Source organism: Diplotaxodon limnothrissa, linkage group LG15 (assembly GCF_057381915.1).
Source record: "Diplotaxodon limnothrissa isolate DT_005_m linkage group LG15, D_limnothrissa_male_GT1.1, whole genome shotgun sequence".
Taxonomy (NCBI): domain Eukaryota; kingdom Metazoa; phylum Chordata; class Actinopteri; order Cichliformes; family Cichlidae; genus Diplotaxodon; species Diplotaxodon limnothrissa.
Genome location: NC_140610.1, coordinates 28,011,365 through 28,031,988, shown reverse-complemented (window position 1 = coordinate 28,031,988; position 20,624 = coordinate 28,011,365). Strand labels below are relative to the sequence as shown.

General features: G+C 46.8%; 1 protein-coding gene across 1 annotated transcript; it reads right to left on the bottom strand.

Moving 5' to 3' along the window:
- Window positions 1-3,673: 3,673 nt before the first annotated feature.
- Window positions 3,674-18,498, bottom strand: LOC146617697 (inverted formin-2-like). Its single transcript, XM_085373392.1, has 26 exons — window positions 18,435-18,498; window positions 16,818-16,979; window positions 16,468-16,729; window positions 16,140-16,255; window positions 14,917-15,076; window positions 14,521-14,554; window positions 14,292-14,433; window positions 10,463-10,595; window positions 9,689-10,222; window positions 9,492-9,622; window positions 9,342-9,403; window positions 9,146-9,248; window positions 8,941-9,026; window positions 8,689-8,778; window positions 8,522-8,603; window positions 7,086-7,193; window positions 6,933-7,003; window positions 6,699-6,816; window positions 6,400-6,564; window positions 6,081-6,162; window positions 5,584-5,706; window positions 5,176-5,511; window positions 5,057-5,075; window positions 4,425-4,471; window positions 4,114-4,173; window positions 3,674-3,955 (listed from the first exon to the last, which is right to left on the bottom strand). Exons 2-25 carry the CDS (start codon window positions 16,944-16,946, stop codon window positions 4,115-4,117), a joined length of 3,192 nt encoding a protein of 1,063 aa, XP_085229518.1. The 5' UTR covers window positions 16,947-16,979; window positions 18,435-18,498; the 3' UTR covers window positions 3,674-3,955; window position 4,114.
- Between the last annotated feature and the right edge of the window lie 2,126 nt (window positions 18,499-20,624).

Genomic DNA, 20,624 nt, shown 5'->3' with positions numbered 1-20,624 from the left:
AATAATAATAATAATGATAAAGATCAATCAAGTGGACCAATATCACATTGACACATTTTCCCCACTTGAAGAAATAAACCCATTGGGCATCTTTCCTGGCCCTCAGACAATTCTGATTGCTAAAGTACCGAACGGGACAGAAAAACAAACAAACAAACAAAAAACAGGACTCATCAAAGAGCTAGAACAACATTTATTCTAACAGTAAAAGTCTCAGCGAACTTTAATCAACAATAAGAACAGAAAAGTCTCCTCTGCTTCACCGAGACATGGCTGAACCCAGCGGTGCCGGACCACGCCATCCAGCCGGCCGAGTTCTTCTCGGTTCACCGCATGGACAGGACACGGGACTCGGGGGAGTCAAGGGGAGGCGGCGTGTGTTTAATGGTGAACAACAACTGGTGCAACAGTGCGAACGTTGTTCCTCTCACACGCTCCTGCACACCAAATCTGGAACTACTGTCCATCATGTGTCGTCCTTTTTATCTACCTTGGGAATTTACATCGGTCATTATAAGTGCCGTTTATATTCCACCACAAGCGGACACGGTCACCGCCTTATGCGAGCTGCATGAGGCACTCACACAGCACCAGACACAACACCGGGACGCTGCGCTTATTGTGACGGGGGACTTTAATAGCGCCAACCTCAAACGCGCAGCGCCGAACTTTTATCAACACATCACCTGCCCCACCAGAGGTGAAAGGACACTGGACCACTGCTACACTACGGTCAAGGACGGCTACAAGGCACAATCCCGCCCTCCGTTTGGCAAATCTGATCACGCCGCCATCTTCCTCATGCCAAAATACAAACAAAGGCTGAAACAGGAAGTTCCAGTTCAGAGGAAGGTCGCGCGCTGGACGGATCAATTGGTGGCCGCGTTACAGGACGCACTCGATGACGCAGACTGGGGCATGTTCAGAAACAGCTCCGATGATGATGTCAACGTGTTTACGGAAGCGGTTGTGGGATTCATCAGGAAACTAGCGGATGATACCGTGGAGACAAAGACTATCACAACGTTTCCCAACCAGAAGCCGTGGGTGGATAAAACCATCCGCGACGCTCTGAGATCCCGCACCGCTGCCTACAACACGGGACTCACGACGGGGGACATGGACCCGTACAAAGCCCCGTCATATAACGTGCGGAGGGCGGTGAAAGAGGCGAAGTAGCGCTACGGGAGGAAACTAGAGTCACAACTCCAACAGAGTGACTCTAGGAGCCTGTGGCGGGGACTAAGGACAATAACGGACTATAAAGCACCAACAACCGGTATGACGAACGCGGCCGTGACTTTGGCAGACGAGCTGAACACTTTCTATGCTCGCTTCGAGGCTGCAGCTAAGGACTCCAACAATGCTAGTGTTAGCGGCGCTAACGGCTGCAGACAGGAAGATACTGCCAGCACCGGAAACGTGCTCGTCATCTCCGAGCATGAAGTAAGGAGAGCCTTCAAAAGAGTGAACACCAGGAAAGCAGCAGGACCAGACGGCATCCCAGGTCGTATCCTAAGAGACTGCGCATACCAGCTAGCTCAGGGGTGCCCAATCCCGGTCCTCGAGAGCTACCGTCCTGCAGCTTTTAGATGCATCCTTGTTCCCACACACCTGAATCAAATGAATGGCTTGTTATCAGGCCTTTGCCAAACAGGATGGCATGCTGAAGAGGTAATCAAACCATTTGATTCAGCTGTGTTGGAGTAGGGATGCATCTAAAAGCTGCAGGATAGTAGCTCTCGAGGACTGGGATTGGGCAGCCCTGAGCTAGCTCCTGTGTTCACTGAGATATTCAACATCTCTTTATCTCAGTCAGTGATCCCCACATGCTTCAAAGAGTCCATCATTGTTCCTGTCCCGAAGAAACCCCACCCTGCTTCTCTCAATGACTATCGCCCTGTAGCCCTCACCTCAGTAGTGATGAAGTGCTTTGAACGCCTGGTCAGAGATTCATCATTTCTTCACTACCAGACACACTGGACCCACTACAGTTCGCTTACCGTCCAAATCGTTCCACAGACGATGCCATCTCTCATCTCCTCCACACATCACTCACTCACTTGGACACTAGAAGGGGGAATTATGTTAAAATGCTCTTCATAGACTACAGCTCTGCATTTAACACCATAATTCCCTCCACACTCACCACCAAGCTGGAGCATCTGGGACTCAGCTCATCTATGTGTCAGTGGATCTCCAACTTCCTAACTGGCAGACCACAGGCAGTAAGGATGGGCGGACATGTCTCAGCCTCCACCACTCTCAGCACTGGAGCCCCCCAGGGGTGTGTTCTGAGCCCCCTGCTGTACTCTTTGTACACATATGACTGTGTGGCCACTACCAGCTCCACCACCATCATCAAGTTTGCTGACGACACCGTCGTGGTGGGCCTGATCTCTGATAACAACGAGACGGCCTACCTGAAGGAGATTAGGAATCTGGAGAACTGGTGCCAGAGGAACAACCTCCTTCTAAACGTCAGTAAGACAAAGGAGCTTATAGTGGACTTCAGCACTAAGCAGGGGAGGAACTACCAGACCCCCGTCATCAACGAGTGCCCAGTGGAGAGAGTGGACAGCTTCAAATACCTCGGAGTTCACATCACGCAGGACCTGTCATGGTCCTGTCACATCAACACCGTGGTGAAAAAGGCCCGTCAGCGTCTCTACCACCTCAGACGCTTGAGAGACTTCCAACTGCCCTCCAAGGTGCTCAGGAACTTTTACTCGTGCACCATAGAGAGCATCCTGGCGGGAAACATCTTAACCTGGTTCGGGAACAGCACCATGCAGGACAGACGAGCTCTACAGAGGGTTGTGCGGTCAGCTGAGCGCACCATCCGCTCCGAGCTCCCTGACCTGCACTCAATCTACAGCAGGCGGTGCTGGACCAAGGCCAGGAAGATCGTGAAGGACCTCAGCCATCCCAACAACAGACTGTTCTCTCTGTTGAGGTCAGGAAACGATTCCGCTCCCTGAAGACCAACACAGAGAGACTGAGGAGGAGCTTCTTCCCGCAGGCGATACGGTCTCTCAATCACACCACCACACAGTACTGACCCACACATATAGTTCTTACACACACACTGGACATTCTGGACATTGTTTTCACTTCATCACTTAAATCACTTTAAGCATATTTGCACTGCACAAGACATAATGTGGATTGCACAACACTGGACATTATATTCTTCATTTCCGGTTAATACTTGTACAGCTGCTGTTATTGTATATATATTTATTTATATTTCTTCATACATTCTTATATAGTTCTATATTGTGTATTTTGTTGTACAGTTATTTTATTTTCAACTTTAATTTATATATTTTATCTTATTCTTTCCCAGTTAAATTTACCCTTCATTCTAATTTGTGTTGTACAGTTATTTCATTTTTAACCTTAATTTATATTTTATTCCTTCCTAGTTAAATTTACCCTTTTTAATTTTTCATATTTATTTCCTATCTTATTCATAGCCTTTTCCTTTTTTGTTTTCTTTAGGTCACGGGCAGTTGTCCAAGCATTTCACTACATATCGTACTGTGTATGACTGTGTACGTGACAAATAAAATTTGAATTTGAATTTGAAAGTCTAAAACCTGAACACCTGCACGGGAACAATGCGAGGCTTTTAATCTAAAAGGTCTTTTGCAAGAAACCAGGTGAGCAGGCAGGTGGCATTAACCTGGAAAGAGTTTATATGCTGTGCTTTCTGAGCTCAGAGACCAGCAGCGCCTCGACCTGACAGGAAGTGCACACAGAAACCTTGCTGACATCACAAACTGATGCAGTCACTTCGGCGCCACTGAGAGGTGAGCGAGGGTTAGATCAGTCAGTCACAGGAAGCTCCGCCCAGAATCCTTGCTCTTTATGATTGTGTTTCCCTTTTAAACACTTTGTTCTCCTGCAGGTCCAGTCCTGTCGCCACAGAAACAAGTCCTGACCCATGTACCTGGAACCATAGAAGAAGAATAAAATAATAAATGATATTTAAAAAAGACCTTAAATCCCACAACATAAAAACATTTCGACCAATGAAATGCTTTAGAGTGAAGGACAGCAGTGAATCGCCGCTGACGTGGATTTATGCACAGCTGCAGGTGAGCTCACCTCACTGAAGGATGCATTTTTTCTTTTTCTTCAAACGCTTTCTTCCTGTGTGACCACTGCCTTCTGGAGATCAAAGAGAGGATAAAATTGGTCGGTTTCTAGATATAAAGCTTATTTCATCATAAACACTAAAGGATGTTCTATCATCGTCTTGATGCGACCTTACAGCCTGAGCCTCAGCTCACCATGTCACAGGAAACACTAATGTTCAGGAACAGGAAGTGACCTCATAGACTCAGAGCTACATCACAACAGCCACACTGACCCGGCTACATCACCATGGTATGGCAATCTCGACTCCACTCAACTGCAATCTGCGGCCGAGTCTCCGTCACTCTGCTGCAAACACTGAACACAACTTGGGCTACGTCCACACGCACACAGGTATTTTTGAAAACGCAGATTTTTCTATGCGTTTGCACCTTTCGTCCACACGTAAACGGCGTTTTTGGTCACTGAAAACAAAGATTTTTAAAAACTCCGGCCAGGGTGGATATTTTTGAAAACTCCGTTTTTGCATTTACGTGTGGACAAGAAAAACAGAGAAAACGCAGCGTCAAAGGTGTGCGCATTTTTTGACGTCACACTGTGCGCCACGTTATTGTTTCGGTGACATGAATTTCTACAATACTGTTACTGTTAATTGTAGTCTCTGCAGTGTTTACATGCTTACATATACACACACAGTTACTGTCACTCCACACATACGACTCAGTTCTGCTTCTATGCCCCAGCTTTGTTTACTTTTTCCCACCGAGGCTTCTAGACTTCTGATTGGCCAACATTTCTGCACGGTTAGGAATATATCGCTACCTGTTGCTTTGGCATGTTCCTAGCAGCGTTTTCCTTCATTTCTGCCTTTACGTGTGGACGGGATTATTTTTTTAAAACGAAAACGGAAAATCTCCGTTTTCAAAAATACCCGTGTACGTGTGGACGTAGCCTTGATCTGTGTGGGTGGGCTGTGGGACAGGAAGCATTAAAATTTCCATGTTTCAGAAACAAACAGCAGCACTGAGCGTGCTCAAAGCCTGAAGCAGAGAGCACAGCGCCTCACTCTACCTGCCGGGCTGGTGTCTAAGGTGTTCGATGCGTTCTGGGGAGCAGAATCTTCCGGGTTAGGATCTTTACTCCTGTTGACCTGGGTCACATCCTGCTGACTAGCTGCGTGCTGGACTTCCTGCTGCGCCGGTCCGGTGTCCACTTCAGACTCCGGACCCTGGACCTCAGCTGCAGGGGGTTCACCGAGGGCCTGGAGCTCTGAGGCAGCTCTGTCTGGCTCTGGTTCTGGTCTGGTTCCAGCAGGTGGATGTGTGGGAGTCCGGACCTCCTCCCGAGGCTTCTCGGGCAAATCTGGCTTGTCTTGGGCCGCTGACATCTGCGTGACCCCGGGGTGACCTGAAAAGGAGAACTTGGGTCAAACGAGCAGTGGTGACAAGAAAGTCTGCAGAAGTCCTGCCGGGCTCTCACCTTCGACCCCACCGTCCGGCTCTGCCCGTGGCCTTGTCTTCCTCAGCCTGCAGCCCTTCCTGATCTCGGCCAGCAGGTTGTCGACGATGCATCCTTCGTCCCAATTGGCCATGTCCGTCCTAACTGCAGCACAGAAACACGTTCCCCTGTGAGCTTAGCGCACATGTCACAAACAACAGGTGAAAGCTGTCACTGCGTCACCTGACAGCCTCATAGGTACAGCAGCATTTAATCTTTACAAACTTCCTTCTCGTCCTGATGCTGTCACATCATTTCCTTTAAATATTCAGCTGCTGATAAACTGTTGCAGAGAAATGTTGCTGATGTCAGCTATTGATTCTCGACCTGTCAGTCACCGGCCCTTCACATGTCTCACCTGTTCTCCACTTGCCCTCCACTTGTACTTGACCTGTCCTTCACCTGCCACACCTGGAGAGACAGGTGAGGGACACCTTAAGGAGGGAGGATTTAAGGTGAAATGATGGTGTCTGACTTACTGATCTTTCTGGTGGGGGCTTCTTCTCTCAGTTTCCTCCCTTCGTCCAACCTCTTCTCCTGCTCCCTGTGACCTTCGTTCTCCTGATGGAAGAATAAAAGGAACACACAGTTCAAACTTCAACAGGCTAACCGGCCCCCCAGAGAGGGCGGAGCTTAACATTTACAGGGAAACAGGACTAATGTGTGGCAGCTACCACACTTTGTCACGGTTGAAGTCAGAGCCGATTGGCTGGCTGAGACACAGTTTAAATGACACATGCAAACGTGCGGCAGGGTATGAGTCCTGCAGACTGAGCCGCACTGCGATTGGCCGCTGACCTTGAGGGTTCGAAGGAAGAGGTCTCTGAATGTCTTGATGGTGCTGAAGAGCTCTTCGAGAGAGAAGCTGCTGCTGTCCTCACAGAGGTAGGCGGACAGGTGCTTCCTCTGCTCCTCCACAGATGACAGCAGGAGTTGCAGCTGCTCAACAGCCTGCAGGCTCTCCTGGTAACACCACATAAGAACAACAGGTAAGTTCACCTGGAAGAGCAGGTCTGTCCCACTAAAACGGTGTCAGTTAGTGCACAGACTGGATTTATCTGCCCGTAAAGGTGACAGCCTCATCCCGAGTGACTCACCTGTACGGTGGACAGGTACTGCTCCTTCATGTCAGATGAGGAGGAAACGCTCCTCTCTGAGTTTTTCAGCCGTTTGTTTAGAGTGTTTGTTTCAGACTGAATAGAGTCCAAGCTGAGCCTGCAGGTGGAGTCAGAGGGCAACATTTAACACCGCTGCAGGCGAAACACCTGAGCTACCACGTCACAGACTCCGCCCAGCAGTCTGTACGTGACTGAACTCTTATATGTGTTTACCCAGCAGCCTTTGCACAGATCTCCAGTTCATCGGGCAGGTTGAGCAGGTCGGGGTGATTCTCTTCAGCCTCCTAAGGGTCACAAACAGCAGCAACTGAAATATTATGAGAATACTGCAGTATTCCCCAGTATTCGTAGTATTCCCAGCATTACCTGCAGGATGTGGTGCAGCAGCGTGACTCTCGACTTGTTGGCTTTGGTTTCGGTCAGTTTGAGCAGAGTGCTGATCTTAAAGCCTTCAGCATTCCCTGTGCGAGTTCCCTGATGGACCATACATCACATGACAAAATCAGACTACCAGCCTTTAGATTTTATTTCAGCTAAATAACAGACTGATTTATGATTTGGCAACTAAATGAACTGTCTTGGTAGACAGTCTCTGTTGGTAGATTTGTGCTGAGCTAATAGTTGGTGCTGAGTCACACCTGCCTGAATGTGCAAACAAACAAAAACAAAAAAAACAAACAAAACACTCCTCGGATGAACTGTTAGTGCAATCAACCTCACAGCTGTGATATTACTGCTTAGATAACTTCATAAAAACTTCATCAGAGGCTCAAGTTAGCTGATGTGAAGTCCAGCAGTTGCTAGCAGCCCACTCCACAGCAGAGACACGGACATGACTTATTTTTCTTGCACGAAAGGACAAGCATCATGGTGCAGTGGAACCAGCATCCAGGACATAAACAGCTGCATTATACTGCTAACATCTGCACAGACAGCATGTTAATGCTAAGCTAGCCAAGAACTTAAGGCCCTTTCACATAGGATGCGGCACACTGACCGCTAGCTTGTTCTCCACCTGTCTCGCTTAGCGTAAAGGACCCAAACTCTGTGTTGTGCTGGCCGATGCGCTCTGCTTGGAAGTCTTTTTTTTGTTACCACTCTACGAGTCTGTATTAAACCTATATCTCTCTGACTTTGTGTCCTTCACAAGAGTTTGTGTTGAATTGTGTTCAAATTTTTAATAAAAAAAAAAAAAAAAAAAAAAATCGCTCATTCATATAGATGAAAGCTTTCAACTATCCAGACTAGTGAAGAGTGTGTCGTCCCCAGAGCTGTTAAGAGGCTCTGGAGGTCCCCATACATGCACATAAACCTGTGTGAAAAAGTTCACAGAACTCTGATACGCACTGATACGAATGTTTTCCTTCATCGTGTGATGGAATTTAGTGCAGTGGTAGTCTTCGATTCTATTGGTCGTGTGACACAGCGCACATGCCGAGTACTCCTCACTGACGTGCTGCACTGTACTTGGCGCAGCGGGAAACTATTACTGTGCGGTGCAGCAGTGGAAACAAATGTGCTTCACAGCGCTGCACGTGTAAATGTAGTCTCAGGTCTACACTGGTCACTGATGATCATGTAACGCTGCTTCAGGTTGGACGGGCATATGGCAGACTGCAAAGCAACAAGTGATGTGTAATAGATTACTTTTTCTGAGTAACGACCCCAGCACTGGTCAGAGTTTGTGTTTGAGTTTGTTTGTGTGGTTTGAGTCTTCGGGAAGAGAACTGCTTTAGGACCGTCACTGAGCATGCCACACAAAGTAATCAGATTACAAGGAGTAAAAGAAAAAAGATTCTCACATAGTTGAGAAAGTTTCCGACACTCAGGATTAGTTTACAGAAGACTGGCAGCCGAGCGCTCTCCTTCACACCTGCACACAAAACAACACACACAAACAGAAACAAGAACACCACCACAGCAGCCAAACGTGCGTGTGCAGCCAGTGTGTTTGTTGTGTAGCTGCTGTGTGTTTGTCATGTGTATACACACTCTCATAGTCTCCAACACACAGCTGCTCTCCTCACACAGCAACATACACTCAATCCTCAGAGAGTAACTGCAACACACACACACACACACACACAACATACACTCAATCCTCAGAGAGTAACTGCAACACACACACACACACACACACACTGCGAGTGAGTGGACTTGTGGTGAGCTGTGCTTATTTATCTGTGCTTGATGTGTGCTGCAGCTGGCGCTGTCCTCACACCTGGGCAGATCAATGAGCTGCAGGTAAAACTGATCTGCTGATGCCAACTTGTCCCGCTCTGCCAGATGAGACTTCAGGTTCCCTACCTGAGGAGGGAAAGATGAGATACAGGTCAAGTACAGGTGAAGGACAACTGAAGCACAGGTGAGGGGCAGGTGAGAGACAGGTGGAGAACAGGTGAAGCGCAGGTGACCTCTGCTCTGACCTCATGTTTCTCTGGGAGGAGTTTAATGAACTGTTTCAGGGCCTCGACATCAAACTTTGATCGGTCTCCTCTTCGGATGAGATCCACAAAGTCCTCGTGGGAACTGCAGGTGAGACAGGTCAGGTGATACAGGGGTGGTGATGTCACAGCACAGATGTTTTTAATTGGCTGCAAGACTCAGAAAAAGAACAGTCACCATTTGAAGTGCTTGAGGAAGATGTGGAGGTTAAGGCTCTTCTTGGCGTCGATGAAGGACACCTGTGGACAGAATTGAACATGTGGATGTGAAAAAGGTAAAACCTGTAACGCCACACCTGTAAGGTGAAGACAGAGAAAGCTACGGCACCTCTTTGGGCTCCGTCTTTGACTTGGTTCTGGTCTTGGTCTCAGTCGGAGGGAGACTGAAGAGCTGCTCAATGCTGCAGTAATCTGGCTCCATGGAGTCCAAAGATGTCGACGTCCACAGAGACTCGTGGCCTGTGGTCAGAGTGACGTCAGCTTGGATGAATCCTGCACCTGACCTGGGCCAACACCAGGCCTCACCTGACACCAGTCTGGATGGAAGTTTCTGCCAGTTCAGCTTCTTCATCCGCAGTGTTGGGCAGGGGGTGTGGCTTGAATTAGGAGCAGAGCTGCTATATAACCTGCCCAGACTTTGAACTGTCTCAGCTCTGATGTCACCTGGAGGAGAGGGGGGGAGTGGAGGTCCAGCACCAGGTAAGGGTGGGGGTGGAGGGGGAGGAGCCATAGCACCAGGTAAGGGTGGGGGTGGAGGGGGTGGAGGGAGAGGAGCCATAGCACCAGGCAAGGGTGTGGGCGGCAGTGGAGGGGGTGGAAGGGGAAGAGTCATAGCACCGGGTAAGGGAGGAGGTAGAGGGGGGGCATAGGAAGTGGGAAGAGCCGGAGGCAGTGCTGCTGCAGTGGGGGCTGTTGGAGCATCTTTGGTGAGTGCCTCTGATTGGCTGGGAGGACTGTCTGGTAGTCTAGTCTGGACCGCCCTGTCGATGGCAAGATTGGGTGAGTAAGTCTTTCGGGGGAGGAGCTTCTCCAGCAGGTGATCTGCAGAGTCTACCTCAGCTGCGATCAAGAAAAACAGAGCCGGTGAATTCACCTTCGCCTGATCCTGTGAAATGCCCTCAGCTTTGATCATACTCTGCCTGCTGTCATTTATACAAACTGACATAAAACAGGGCCTGCATCTGAACCTTAAGGGACTCTTTACAGGGGTCATCGTTTATATAGAGAGGACACTTCTACAAAGAGGCGGAATCAGAGCTGGACCCAGTGATCTGTTGTTGGATGCGCCCCCATACTTACCATCCTGAGCCAGCAGGGTGGCTCGATCCACCAGCAGCTCCAGAGCACACCAGACCTCAGCTCTGTCTGGACCCACCAGCAACAAGGCCTGAAGGATGGACAGCAGCTGCACGGAGGATGGATGGCTGGACACCTGAACGCAGAGAGGGTCAGGACAGGTTATTTTGGCTACGTTCACATTGCAGGTGTTAATGCTCAATTCCAAATTTTTGACCAAATCCGATTTTTTTTGTCTGCTTGTTCACACTACAAATAAAATGCGACAGCAAACACGCTCTAGTGTGAACCCTCGAAGCGGCCCGCATGCGCAAAAGAAGACGTCACACACAACGCGCTCTGTTTAGACCCAGAGCAAATAATATTGTTTGACTGATGGCCCTTAATATAAAGACTTCGGACTTTACGTTTCCCAATTTTTGCTTTAAGTTATTTTGTTATTTACATAATAATGTAGATAACCTAATAATTATCCTTATTGCTGTTTTAGAGAGGAGCAGTGCTTCAAAGAATAGTTGCAGATTTCTGTCAAAATCTGCAGATTATACAGTACAAATAAAATGTTCACGTTGTCTTTCCAACAGTTTCATTAACATCTACACTGGATGGCCAGGAAGCGTTCGCGATGTCATCTCCGGCGCTAATAATTGGCGTCTGTCTTGTGTCAGTGACGTACAAGACGGATTTAATGCGACGTGACCATTCAAACAGCAGTCGCTTTCTAAAACATCGGATATGTATTGGATTCAGTACCACATACGAAAGTGACCCAGATCGGATTTGAAAATATCGGATTTATTCCGTTCACACTGTCATACCATGGTCGGGTATGGGTCGCATAGGGTCAAAAAAAAAAAAAAAAAAAAAAAAAAAAAATCGGATTTGATGTGCTTTCGACTGCAGTTTGAACGTAGCGTCTGTCTCCTTACATTTCTATCATTGAAAAGAGAACTACCAGCAGTGTCACTTTCACAGATGCTGCACCAATCGCTCTGAAGGTGACAGTGTTGGCTTCTGTAGTTTAAACCAGTGTTTCCCAATCTTTTGGAGCCACGGTACATATTTCACGTTAGAAAAATAACACAACCTACCACCAAACAAAAATGTCACAAAAAGAATATTGATAATTTTTCCCCGCGCACCAGGTATAGCAGAATTGGTTCAGTTTGTTTAGATGTATCTGTCCCACTGCGCAAGTGTCCAGTGAAGGGGGGCATGGCTACGCACAGGCGGGAAGGGGAAGTAGGAGTTTTTTGGAGTGTCCGTTTTTTCTTGTGTGGAGGAACGAAAGAAGGCAACCATTCAAGTTGGAGTTAACATACCAGTTGTGTGATTATTGGACTAACAAGTTTGTCCCCAATCTACCCTTTTTTTGCTTTCTTCTGACCACTACTAATGCTAGGGCCTTCGTCTGGGTCGGAATTTTCTCAAAGACCCAGGTCAGACTCGCTATTTTTCTTTTCAAATATTTATTTATTGCTATTACGTGCTGCGTCGTTTCACTCACAGCATGACTATTATATAAGTAAGTAAGTAAGTAAAATGTATTTATATAGTACATTTCACAGATAAAAATCACAAAGTGCTTTACAATAAGATCAGACATACAAGTTAAAATTAATTAAAAGCCCGTTTGTATAAAAATGTCTTCAGCTGCTTTTTAAAGGAGTCAGTAGAGCCTAGACAGCGTAAAGACAACGGCAGAGAGTTCAACAGCCTATGTGCCAGTGCCTGAAAAGCCCGATCCCCACGTGTTTTAAACCTAGTACGTGGGACCACCAGTAGCCTCTGACTTGAAGACCTAAGTGCTCGGGATGAAGCACGAGGTTTCAGCAGGTCAGAGATATACTGGGGAGCTTCACCGTGCAGAGCTCTAAAAGTTACAACTAAAATTTTAAAATGAACCCTAAAATTTACAGGCAACCAATGAAGAGAAGCCAAAACTGGAGTAATGTGTGACCTCTTGTTTGCACCAGTTAAAAGTCTTGCCGCTGCATTCTGTACAGACTGAAGGCGATCCAGAGCTGATTTGCTGAGACACGTAAAAAGACCGTTACAATAATCCAAACGAGAAGAGATAAAAGCATGAAGAATCATCTCAAGTTCTGCCTTTGACACCAGTAGCCTGAGTTTAGAAATGTTTCTTAGATGATAAAAACAGTTCCGGGCAAGTTGTTTAGAGTGTTTCTCAAGAGACATTGAACTGTCAAATATAACACCTAAGTTTCTGAGACTCGACTGAAATGAAGGGTCTAAAAAACTGATATGCTGCCTAATTTCTGAGAGCATGTGATCAGGTGCAATAATCAAAGTTTCTGGTTTATCTGCATTTAACTGAAGGAAATTGTCATTTAACCATTGTTTGATTTCTGACAGACAATTATTTAAACAAGACAATTTATACAACTCAGAAGCTTTGAAAGAACAGTACAACTGAATGTCATCAGCATAGAGATGATAAGAAATATTATTGTAACGTCTGATAATGTGGCCTAGAGGGAGTATATACAGCAAAAAGAGAATAGGACCTAAAACAGATCCTTGAGGTACCCCAGAAGACAGAACTGATGTTTCTGACAGCACATGATTTACACGGACAGTAAAGGATCTCTCAGATAGATACGACATAAACCATTTTAAAACAACACCAGTAATCCCAAACAAGTCCTTCAGCCTATTTATCATGATGCTGTGATCAACAGTATCAAAAGCAGAGCTGAGATCCAACATAACCAGAACAGTGTACTCTCCAGAGTCTGCTGCCATCAGAATGTCACTAGACACTTTAAGCAAAGCGGTTTCAGTGGAATGCAATTTGCAGAAACCAGACTGGAAAATGTCCAGAACATTGTTCTTTTCCAAAAAGTTGTTAAGTTGTTCTGCAACTGTTTTTTCCAAGATCTTTGACACCAATGGTAATTTTAATATTGGCCTGTAACTGCTTGGAAGAGATGGATCTAAATTTGGTTTCTTTAATATTGGTTCAACAATAGCTTGTTTAAAATAGCTGGGAACTGAGCCAGTATAAAGAGAAGTATTAATTATTTCCAGAATACAGAGGCCAATAGAAATCAAACACACTAATGAAAAATGATGGAGGAAGTACATCAAGGTGGCTTGAAGTCAGTTTCATTCGACCAAGCAGAGCACTGATGTCCTGTAAGGTAACAGGAGTAAAAGAGGACCAGGTATCAGAGGTAAGCAACGTGTCAGTGTGATACTGAGAGGATGATGGAGAAATATTAGACCTGACAGCAGCGACCTATAATTTCTTCTTCATGTTCTTCTGTTTTACTGGCAGTCGGCAACCAATTTAATTAGAGCAGGTAGTTGTACTCCCCTCTAGTGGAAGATAATGTAATTGTTCTTCCCATTACTCAAGCCAATCGCTTAGAGCAGCGGTCCCCAACCTTTTTTGCGCCACGGACTGGTTTATGCCCGACAATATTTTCACGGACCGGCCTTTAAGGTGTCGCGGATAAATACAACAAAATAAAACTAGTACCGGTACCGAAAAAAAAAGAGGATTTATTCATAACACATGTGAAAAGACCCAGGAAAACCGAGTTAACGATAACAAAATAACGCTGAAAACCGATAAAAACCCTGAAAACCATACATTTCACACCTGAGCCTCTACTCTCGCGGCCCAGTACCAAACGACTCACGGACCGGTACAAGGCCCGGGGGTTGGGGACCGCTGGCTTAGAGTACCAATTGGGTGGAATAAGGTAATCTTCCACGGCACACCTTTGTGCCGCGGCACAGTGGTTGGGAAACATTGGTTTAAACGTTCCAGCTTGAGTCGCATCACTCTTTAAACTGTGGTTACCATGGTGTAGAGCATTGTGAAGACCTGCTGGTGGCTGCTCATATCAATCCCTCCGTACAGCCTCTCCATCTCCTCCATGTCCTCCGACAGAGAGTCTTCAAACACGTCACACTGGATGTTCAGGTCCTTGTCCTGCGTCTCCCTGCACACACAGACAGGAAACTGATTGGAAACACGATTGATTATTGATTAATAACTGATGTAAGCAAAGTGAGAATGAAGCCAGTACCTGAGCCTGGGGAGCAGGTCCAGCAGCTGCAGACCTAAAAATCACAGACACATATATCACTTCTTATTTTGGTCAAGCAGCAGGACACACTCACACCATGACGACCTCTGAGGGTCTGACACTCGAGCCCTCAGCGAGACCTGACTCCAGGAAAGCCTCCGTACAGGGATGTGATGTCACACTGTGACAGATATCAAGCTCCTCCTACACATAACTCTGATAACAGTTTAATTCAACTTTATTTATACATCGCCAAATCACAACAACAGTCACATCAAGGTCTTTCTGTTGTGAGGTAAAGACCCTACAACATGATGAAAACAGTGATGTCAGCAATGACATCATGATGATGATGTCAGGGGTGATGTCAGAGTGGTGATAAACAGTTCGTTTTACCGATGAACTCCTGCCGCACCCGGTGCCTCCTCCTCAGCTCCTCCTCCTGCAGCACGAGGACGTTGACCACACTTAGCAGCGTCACCATGTAGGGGATGTTGTTGGTGGCGTGAAGCTCATTCATGATCACGCTGAAGCGATACTGCTGCTTCTTCAGGCTCTGAATACAGACACAGGAAGTGACAGGTCAGAGGACGGACACAGTTCGTTTACACCTTCATTAAACACAACTTCCTGCTTCAGTCTGACTGAAGTGTGATGATTAAACACTCCTAATAGCGGTGTGTGTGCGTGTGTGTACATGTTATGTTTAGACAACTTTGTGAGGACAGAAAATTGGCATGCCACTATACTTGTGGGGACCAACAGCCCTTATGGGGACAAAGTGCCCATCCTCACAAGTTTGAAGACGTGTCTGAGGCTTAAAATGTGGTTTTAGTGTCAGGGTTACAGTTAGGTTATGGTTAGGCATTCATTTTTGATGGTTAGGGTAAGCAGCTAGGGAAAGGGTTATGTCAATGAGATGTCCTCACTAAGATAATAAAACGAGTGTGTGTGTGCAGACGTGTGGTATCCCATGATTCCATGCTGTAAGTTCAGAGCCTGTGAGAACAGGCTGGGCGGGGACGATAAGATCTGCAGCGTCTGAGGCTCAGCTGTTTGTTGTGGTGTATCTGCAGTCACGCCCTGATGGTACACAGACCACGTCGTCGTTGCTCTCACCTGGCAGCGAGGAGCTGTGGTGGAGCTTTGTGAGCTATCTGCTGACTTAGGTAATCAGCCAGTGGCTTTCAGTTTGAGCTGTTCTGCTTGTTGTGTTAGCCTTGAAACTAAGTGAAACTGACTCGCACTTCCTTTTGCTAACGTCATGCCGATAAAGCTTTTCAAACCGACCCAAATGGCCTGCTCATGTCTCCCCATCCAGCTCATGCGACATCTGTTGGTTTGTCCATCAAGCAGGTAAACATGCCCCTCTAAACAAATGAAATCAGCCAAGAGAGCCTCTGAAAGTGACCTGGACCTACAGCAACATTTAACTGTTAATATGACTGAGCGCCAACTGTCCTGACTGCCATCGTGAGGCAGAGTTCAGATTACTTAAACTGATCTCATGAAATCACAAATCACCTCAGAGGAGACAGAGAAGGAAGGGAAAAAAGGAAAAAGGAAGGACAGGAAGGAAATAAAGAGAGAGGAGGAAGTGGACGAGGACATGAGCATACCTTGTAGTTGTCGAGTGCATCGAAGGCGAGGTGGTGTCCCCGAGGGTCGAAGACTGCAAGAGCAGCCACCAGCTGGAACAGCTGCATCTTCACCATGACATTGGACGTGTCGAGAGCTGAGGGCATATAGGAGGAGGTGGAGTTACCGATTTCATAAGTAATGACTCGGAGTCGTCATCTTCACCTCACAGGTACACCGGCTACCTGCTTAGCTTAGGCTGGAACAGCCACCTGAGTCTACCTGTTGCTCAGGGTAGCGTGTAAATATGATTTTAAGGTGGTTTTAAGGCAGATCTGCTTCATTCTAACTTTCTGGTCCTCCACCCACCTTGAGCCAGCATCCTGACGTAGCCCTCATTGTCCAGGATGAAATGCAGCCCTGCGGACGAGTTCATGATGGCCCGGACACAGCTGACGCAGGTGAGCTGCAGCAGAGCATTGGCGATGCGGGCGCAGCCGCGGCCCGACAGACGCTCCAGCGCCTCCAGCAGGAGGTCCAAACCCTGTAGTTCAAGAAACTGCACCATCCATGACCGATTACTCACCTCCAGCCGCCGCTGCAGACCCGAGTAGTTCACCACTGTGGGAACCTGGAGGGGCAGAGTGACCATCGGTCAGAGCTGTGAGACGCCTTCTCCTTCCCCTGGCAGGACTCCTGAGGTTCTGCTTCTTTCCTACCTGCAGCAGTCGGATGCAGAGCTCGGGGTCAGCGTTCTCCAGATTGGCCTCCACCTTGCTGTCAGTGACTGTGGCGAGGCCTCTGGTCAACTGGTCCTTTACCGCCCCCCATTTGGTACTGGTTGCCATGATGACAGGCCAAAGGTTTTACCGATGTTTGAGCTGATGAGGGTTAAAACAGATACAGGTAATCAATCACAAACAATCAATGACATCATCATCTTAACGTCCATGACAAGCAGACCTGACACAAGCGATGACATCACGCCCGTGTCAGCCTGCCTTGGGCTCACAGTTTCACATTCATTAACATGTCTCTGAGTCACAAACTGAGCTCCTCCAGTGGACGCCTTTATCTGCTCAGGAGATCAGGGTCCTATACTGTGATTGGACTCCATTTGGCTTTAGTTGTGTCATAAATTATTATTTGAATTATATTCTTGACCGAAAACTCGAGTCCACTTCTGATGTGGACCAGTTTTAACTTGGTTTTATTCAGCTCCAAATCAAAGCTCCAAATCACAACAACAGTCACCTTGAGATGCTGTACTGTCTTTGTACTCTCAACAACCATATGAGTAAGAAGTTTTATGACAGTGGCAAGGAAAACCTCAATTTTAACAGGAAGAAACCTCCAGCAGAGCCAGGCTCAGACCGGTTTGGGGTGAGGGAAGGAAGACAGGACAAAGGCACTCTGTGAATGAATAACATGTGTGCATGAATAACAAGAAACAGAGAAAAAGAAGAAGAATGCAGTGAATCAGGCTGAAGGATCAGCTGATTAACAGACTGATAATAAAGCACATGATTGGCTCCAGTAACAGAAAAATAAACACGAAGCGCTCACAGCTATCGTGGCTGTGATTTGGAAAGTGAATGAATCAGACTGAAGGCTACGTGAATCCTGCACTCAGTGTGTTGCAGAGTCTTCATCAGTGAAGAAGAGTGACTGCACGTCACAGCGTGGTGGGTGAAATATGTCAGCTATGTGGTATTTCTGGTATTCAGTGCGTTTGCATGTCCTGACAGCTGAGCACACTCGCCACATTAACGCGCCGCTGTGAGAAAACCTGAACTTTAAACTTGAAAGGTGGAGTAGGTCAGTCACATGGTCAAAGGGTGTTTCCAGAGGCCTGGATTCAAATCTCCCCCGGGGCATTAGAGTTGTTCCAGTATCGGGAAAAACTGAGGGATGATCCTTTAAACCTGAAGCTCAGGTGTTTGTCATCATTTAACAACTTAAACAGACCTTTCACTGTACACATGCGCATATCTGTCAGTGGTACACCCTCACAGAAGAACAAATGCATTGATCTCAGTGCTGATGGATCAATACAGTGATTGGATAGGAGCAGACCCGCATGCTCCGATTCAAAGGTTCAAAAGTTTAAACATAGTTGTGGCTAAAAACCGCTGACAGGTCGAGCTGTGCCTGCCAAACCGGACGCCCTTCAAAATTAATCGAATTTAGTGTCTGAGCTTCAGTTCACTCGGTGCTGTGGTGGGTTCGGCTCGGCAACACCGGCCGGAGGACGGAGCAGCTTCAGCCGCTCCGCTGCTCCCACAGGTACAGGTGTATTTCACCGGGAACAGAAGAAGCTCATCACACAAACTTACCTGGAATCTGTCAGCAGGTCACTGAAAAGTTTTGGCTCACGAGCTGCTTCGTGTTTCCGTTAAAGAGACAGAGAGGCGGTAAGCTCGTGTCCTTATTGCAAACCCCGAGGGGGCAGCAGGCTCCCGCGGTCCCCGCTGAAGCTTCCAGAAACTCGGACAAAGTCTGAAGGACGGCTCGGTGTCTGCGAGAGTCTCCGCGCGAGCCTGTGGGCGGGGTCAGAGGGTCACAGTGCCAGCCGCCGATAGCGGGCGCATGCGCATAACTTCATTTCTGTTGCAGACAGTGGCGGTCCTAGCCTGTTTGGCACCCTGGGCGAACACCCCCCCCCCCCCCCACACACACACACACACACACACACACACACAAAACATATTAAGGATTGTACATTAACACAAAACTCTTGTCGGAACCGTACTGAATTTCACCTGAGAAACACACACACACACACGAAGAGAGAGAGAGTATGCATACAGGGAGTGCAGAATTATTAGGCAAGTTGTATTTTTGAGGAATAATTTTATTATTGAACAACAACCATGTTCTCAATGAACCCAAAAAACTCATTAATATCAAAGCTGAATGTTTTTGGAAGTAGTTTTTAGTTTTAGCTATTTTAGGGGGATATCTGTGTGTGCAGGTGACTATTACTGTGCATAATTATTAGGCAACTTAACAAAAAACAAATATATACCCATTTCAATTATTTATTTTTACCAGTGACACCAATATAACATCTCCACATTCACAAATATACATTTCTGACATTCAAAAACAAAACAAAAACAAATCAGCGACCAATATAGCCACCTTTCTTTGCAAGGACACTCAAAAGCCTGCCATCCATGGATTCTGTCAGTGTTTTGATCTGTTCACCATCAACATTGCATGCAGCAGCAACCACAGCCTCCCAGACACTGTTCAGAGAGGTGTACTGTTTTCCCTCCTTGTAAATCTCACATTTGATGATGGACCACAGGTTCTCAATGGGGTTCAGATCAGGTGAACAAGGTGGCCATGTCATTAGTTTTTCTTCTTTTATACCCTTTCTTGCCAGCCACGCTGTGGAGTACTTGGACGCGTATGATGGAGCATTGTCCTGCATGAAAATCATGTTTTTCTTGAAGGATGCAGACTTCTTCCTGTACCACTGCTTGAAGAAGGTGTCTTCCAGAAACTGGTAGTAGGACTGGGAGTTGAGCTTGACTCCATCCTCAACCCGAAAAGGCCCCACAAGCTCATCTTTGATGATACCAGCCCAAACCATTCCCATTGATTTTAGGGTTCGTTTTAAGGTCCTTTTATTGGTTTTTAAATCTTTAAATGGTCTGGCCCCTGTGTACTTATCTGACTTGCTGAAGCCACATGTTCCTCCTCGCTCGCTCCGTTCAGCTGAGCAGCTGCTGCTGTCGGTCCCTAAGTCGCGGCTGAAATGCAGAGGAGACCGTGCCTTTTCAATTGCGGCTCCGATGCTCTGGAATAACCTTCCCCTCCAAATTAGACAAGCGTCATCAGTGCAGGTCTTTAAGTCCAGATTGAAAACCTATTTTTATCCCCTGGCTTTTAACTCATGTTAAGGTTCAAAATTGAGGAGGGAGAGTACAAACCACTCTTGGTCCAGAAGCTCTTTGGTCAAACAATGATTTTAATGAACACACGTGTGGGAAGACACTCTGTACGCAGACAGCCAGTAGTCCTCGACTTAATCAAAGCATGAACAGATATTTTATAGCATCAGGGTTTGTTTACTGACGCCCCTTCATGCGTCACCGGTACATTTTATACATAGATCAGATCAACATCATCATGACTTTTCACCCAGAAAATCATCTTCTATTTTCATGGCTTGGTACTTTCCGTTCTTATCTTAAAATGAATTGTTCCTCTTTCTTGCCGAGACAACAAGGACGGTTCCTCTAAATAAATTTAACTAATGTGTGTGTATGTGTTGACCTCACATGCTCTTTGTGTCACCTCTTCACCTACTGTCTGTGTCTCGTCCTCAAATGCTCCTCAAAATAACCTGCACTTAGACTCTGCTTTCGGTTTCAGTTCTGCAAAAGGCACACTCTGCAAACCTGCAACTTCCTGTCAGCCTGCAACTTAGTCTCTCTGAAAGACACACACTGTTTCAACATCTGAATGCAATATAAACTCCAGATTATATTATTAATGCAATGGTACTGATGACA

Excerpts from the sequence above, each read along its gene's own strand:
- LOC146617697 (XM_085373392.1), bottom strand. The coding sequence starts at position 16,946 with ATGGCAACCAGTACCAAATGGGGGGCGGTAAAGGACCAGTTGACCAGA. Across the intron at positions 16,256-16,467 it reads CGTCAGGATGCTGGCTCAAG|CTCTCGACACGTCCAATGTC; the intron begins GTGGGTGGAGGA and ends ATATGCCCTCAG. Across the intron at positions 9,027-9,145 it reads TCCTCCCAGAGAAACATGAG|GTAGGGAACCTGAAGTCTCA; the intron begins GTCAGAGCAGAG and ends TTCCCTCCTCAG.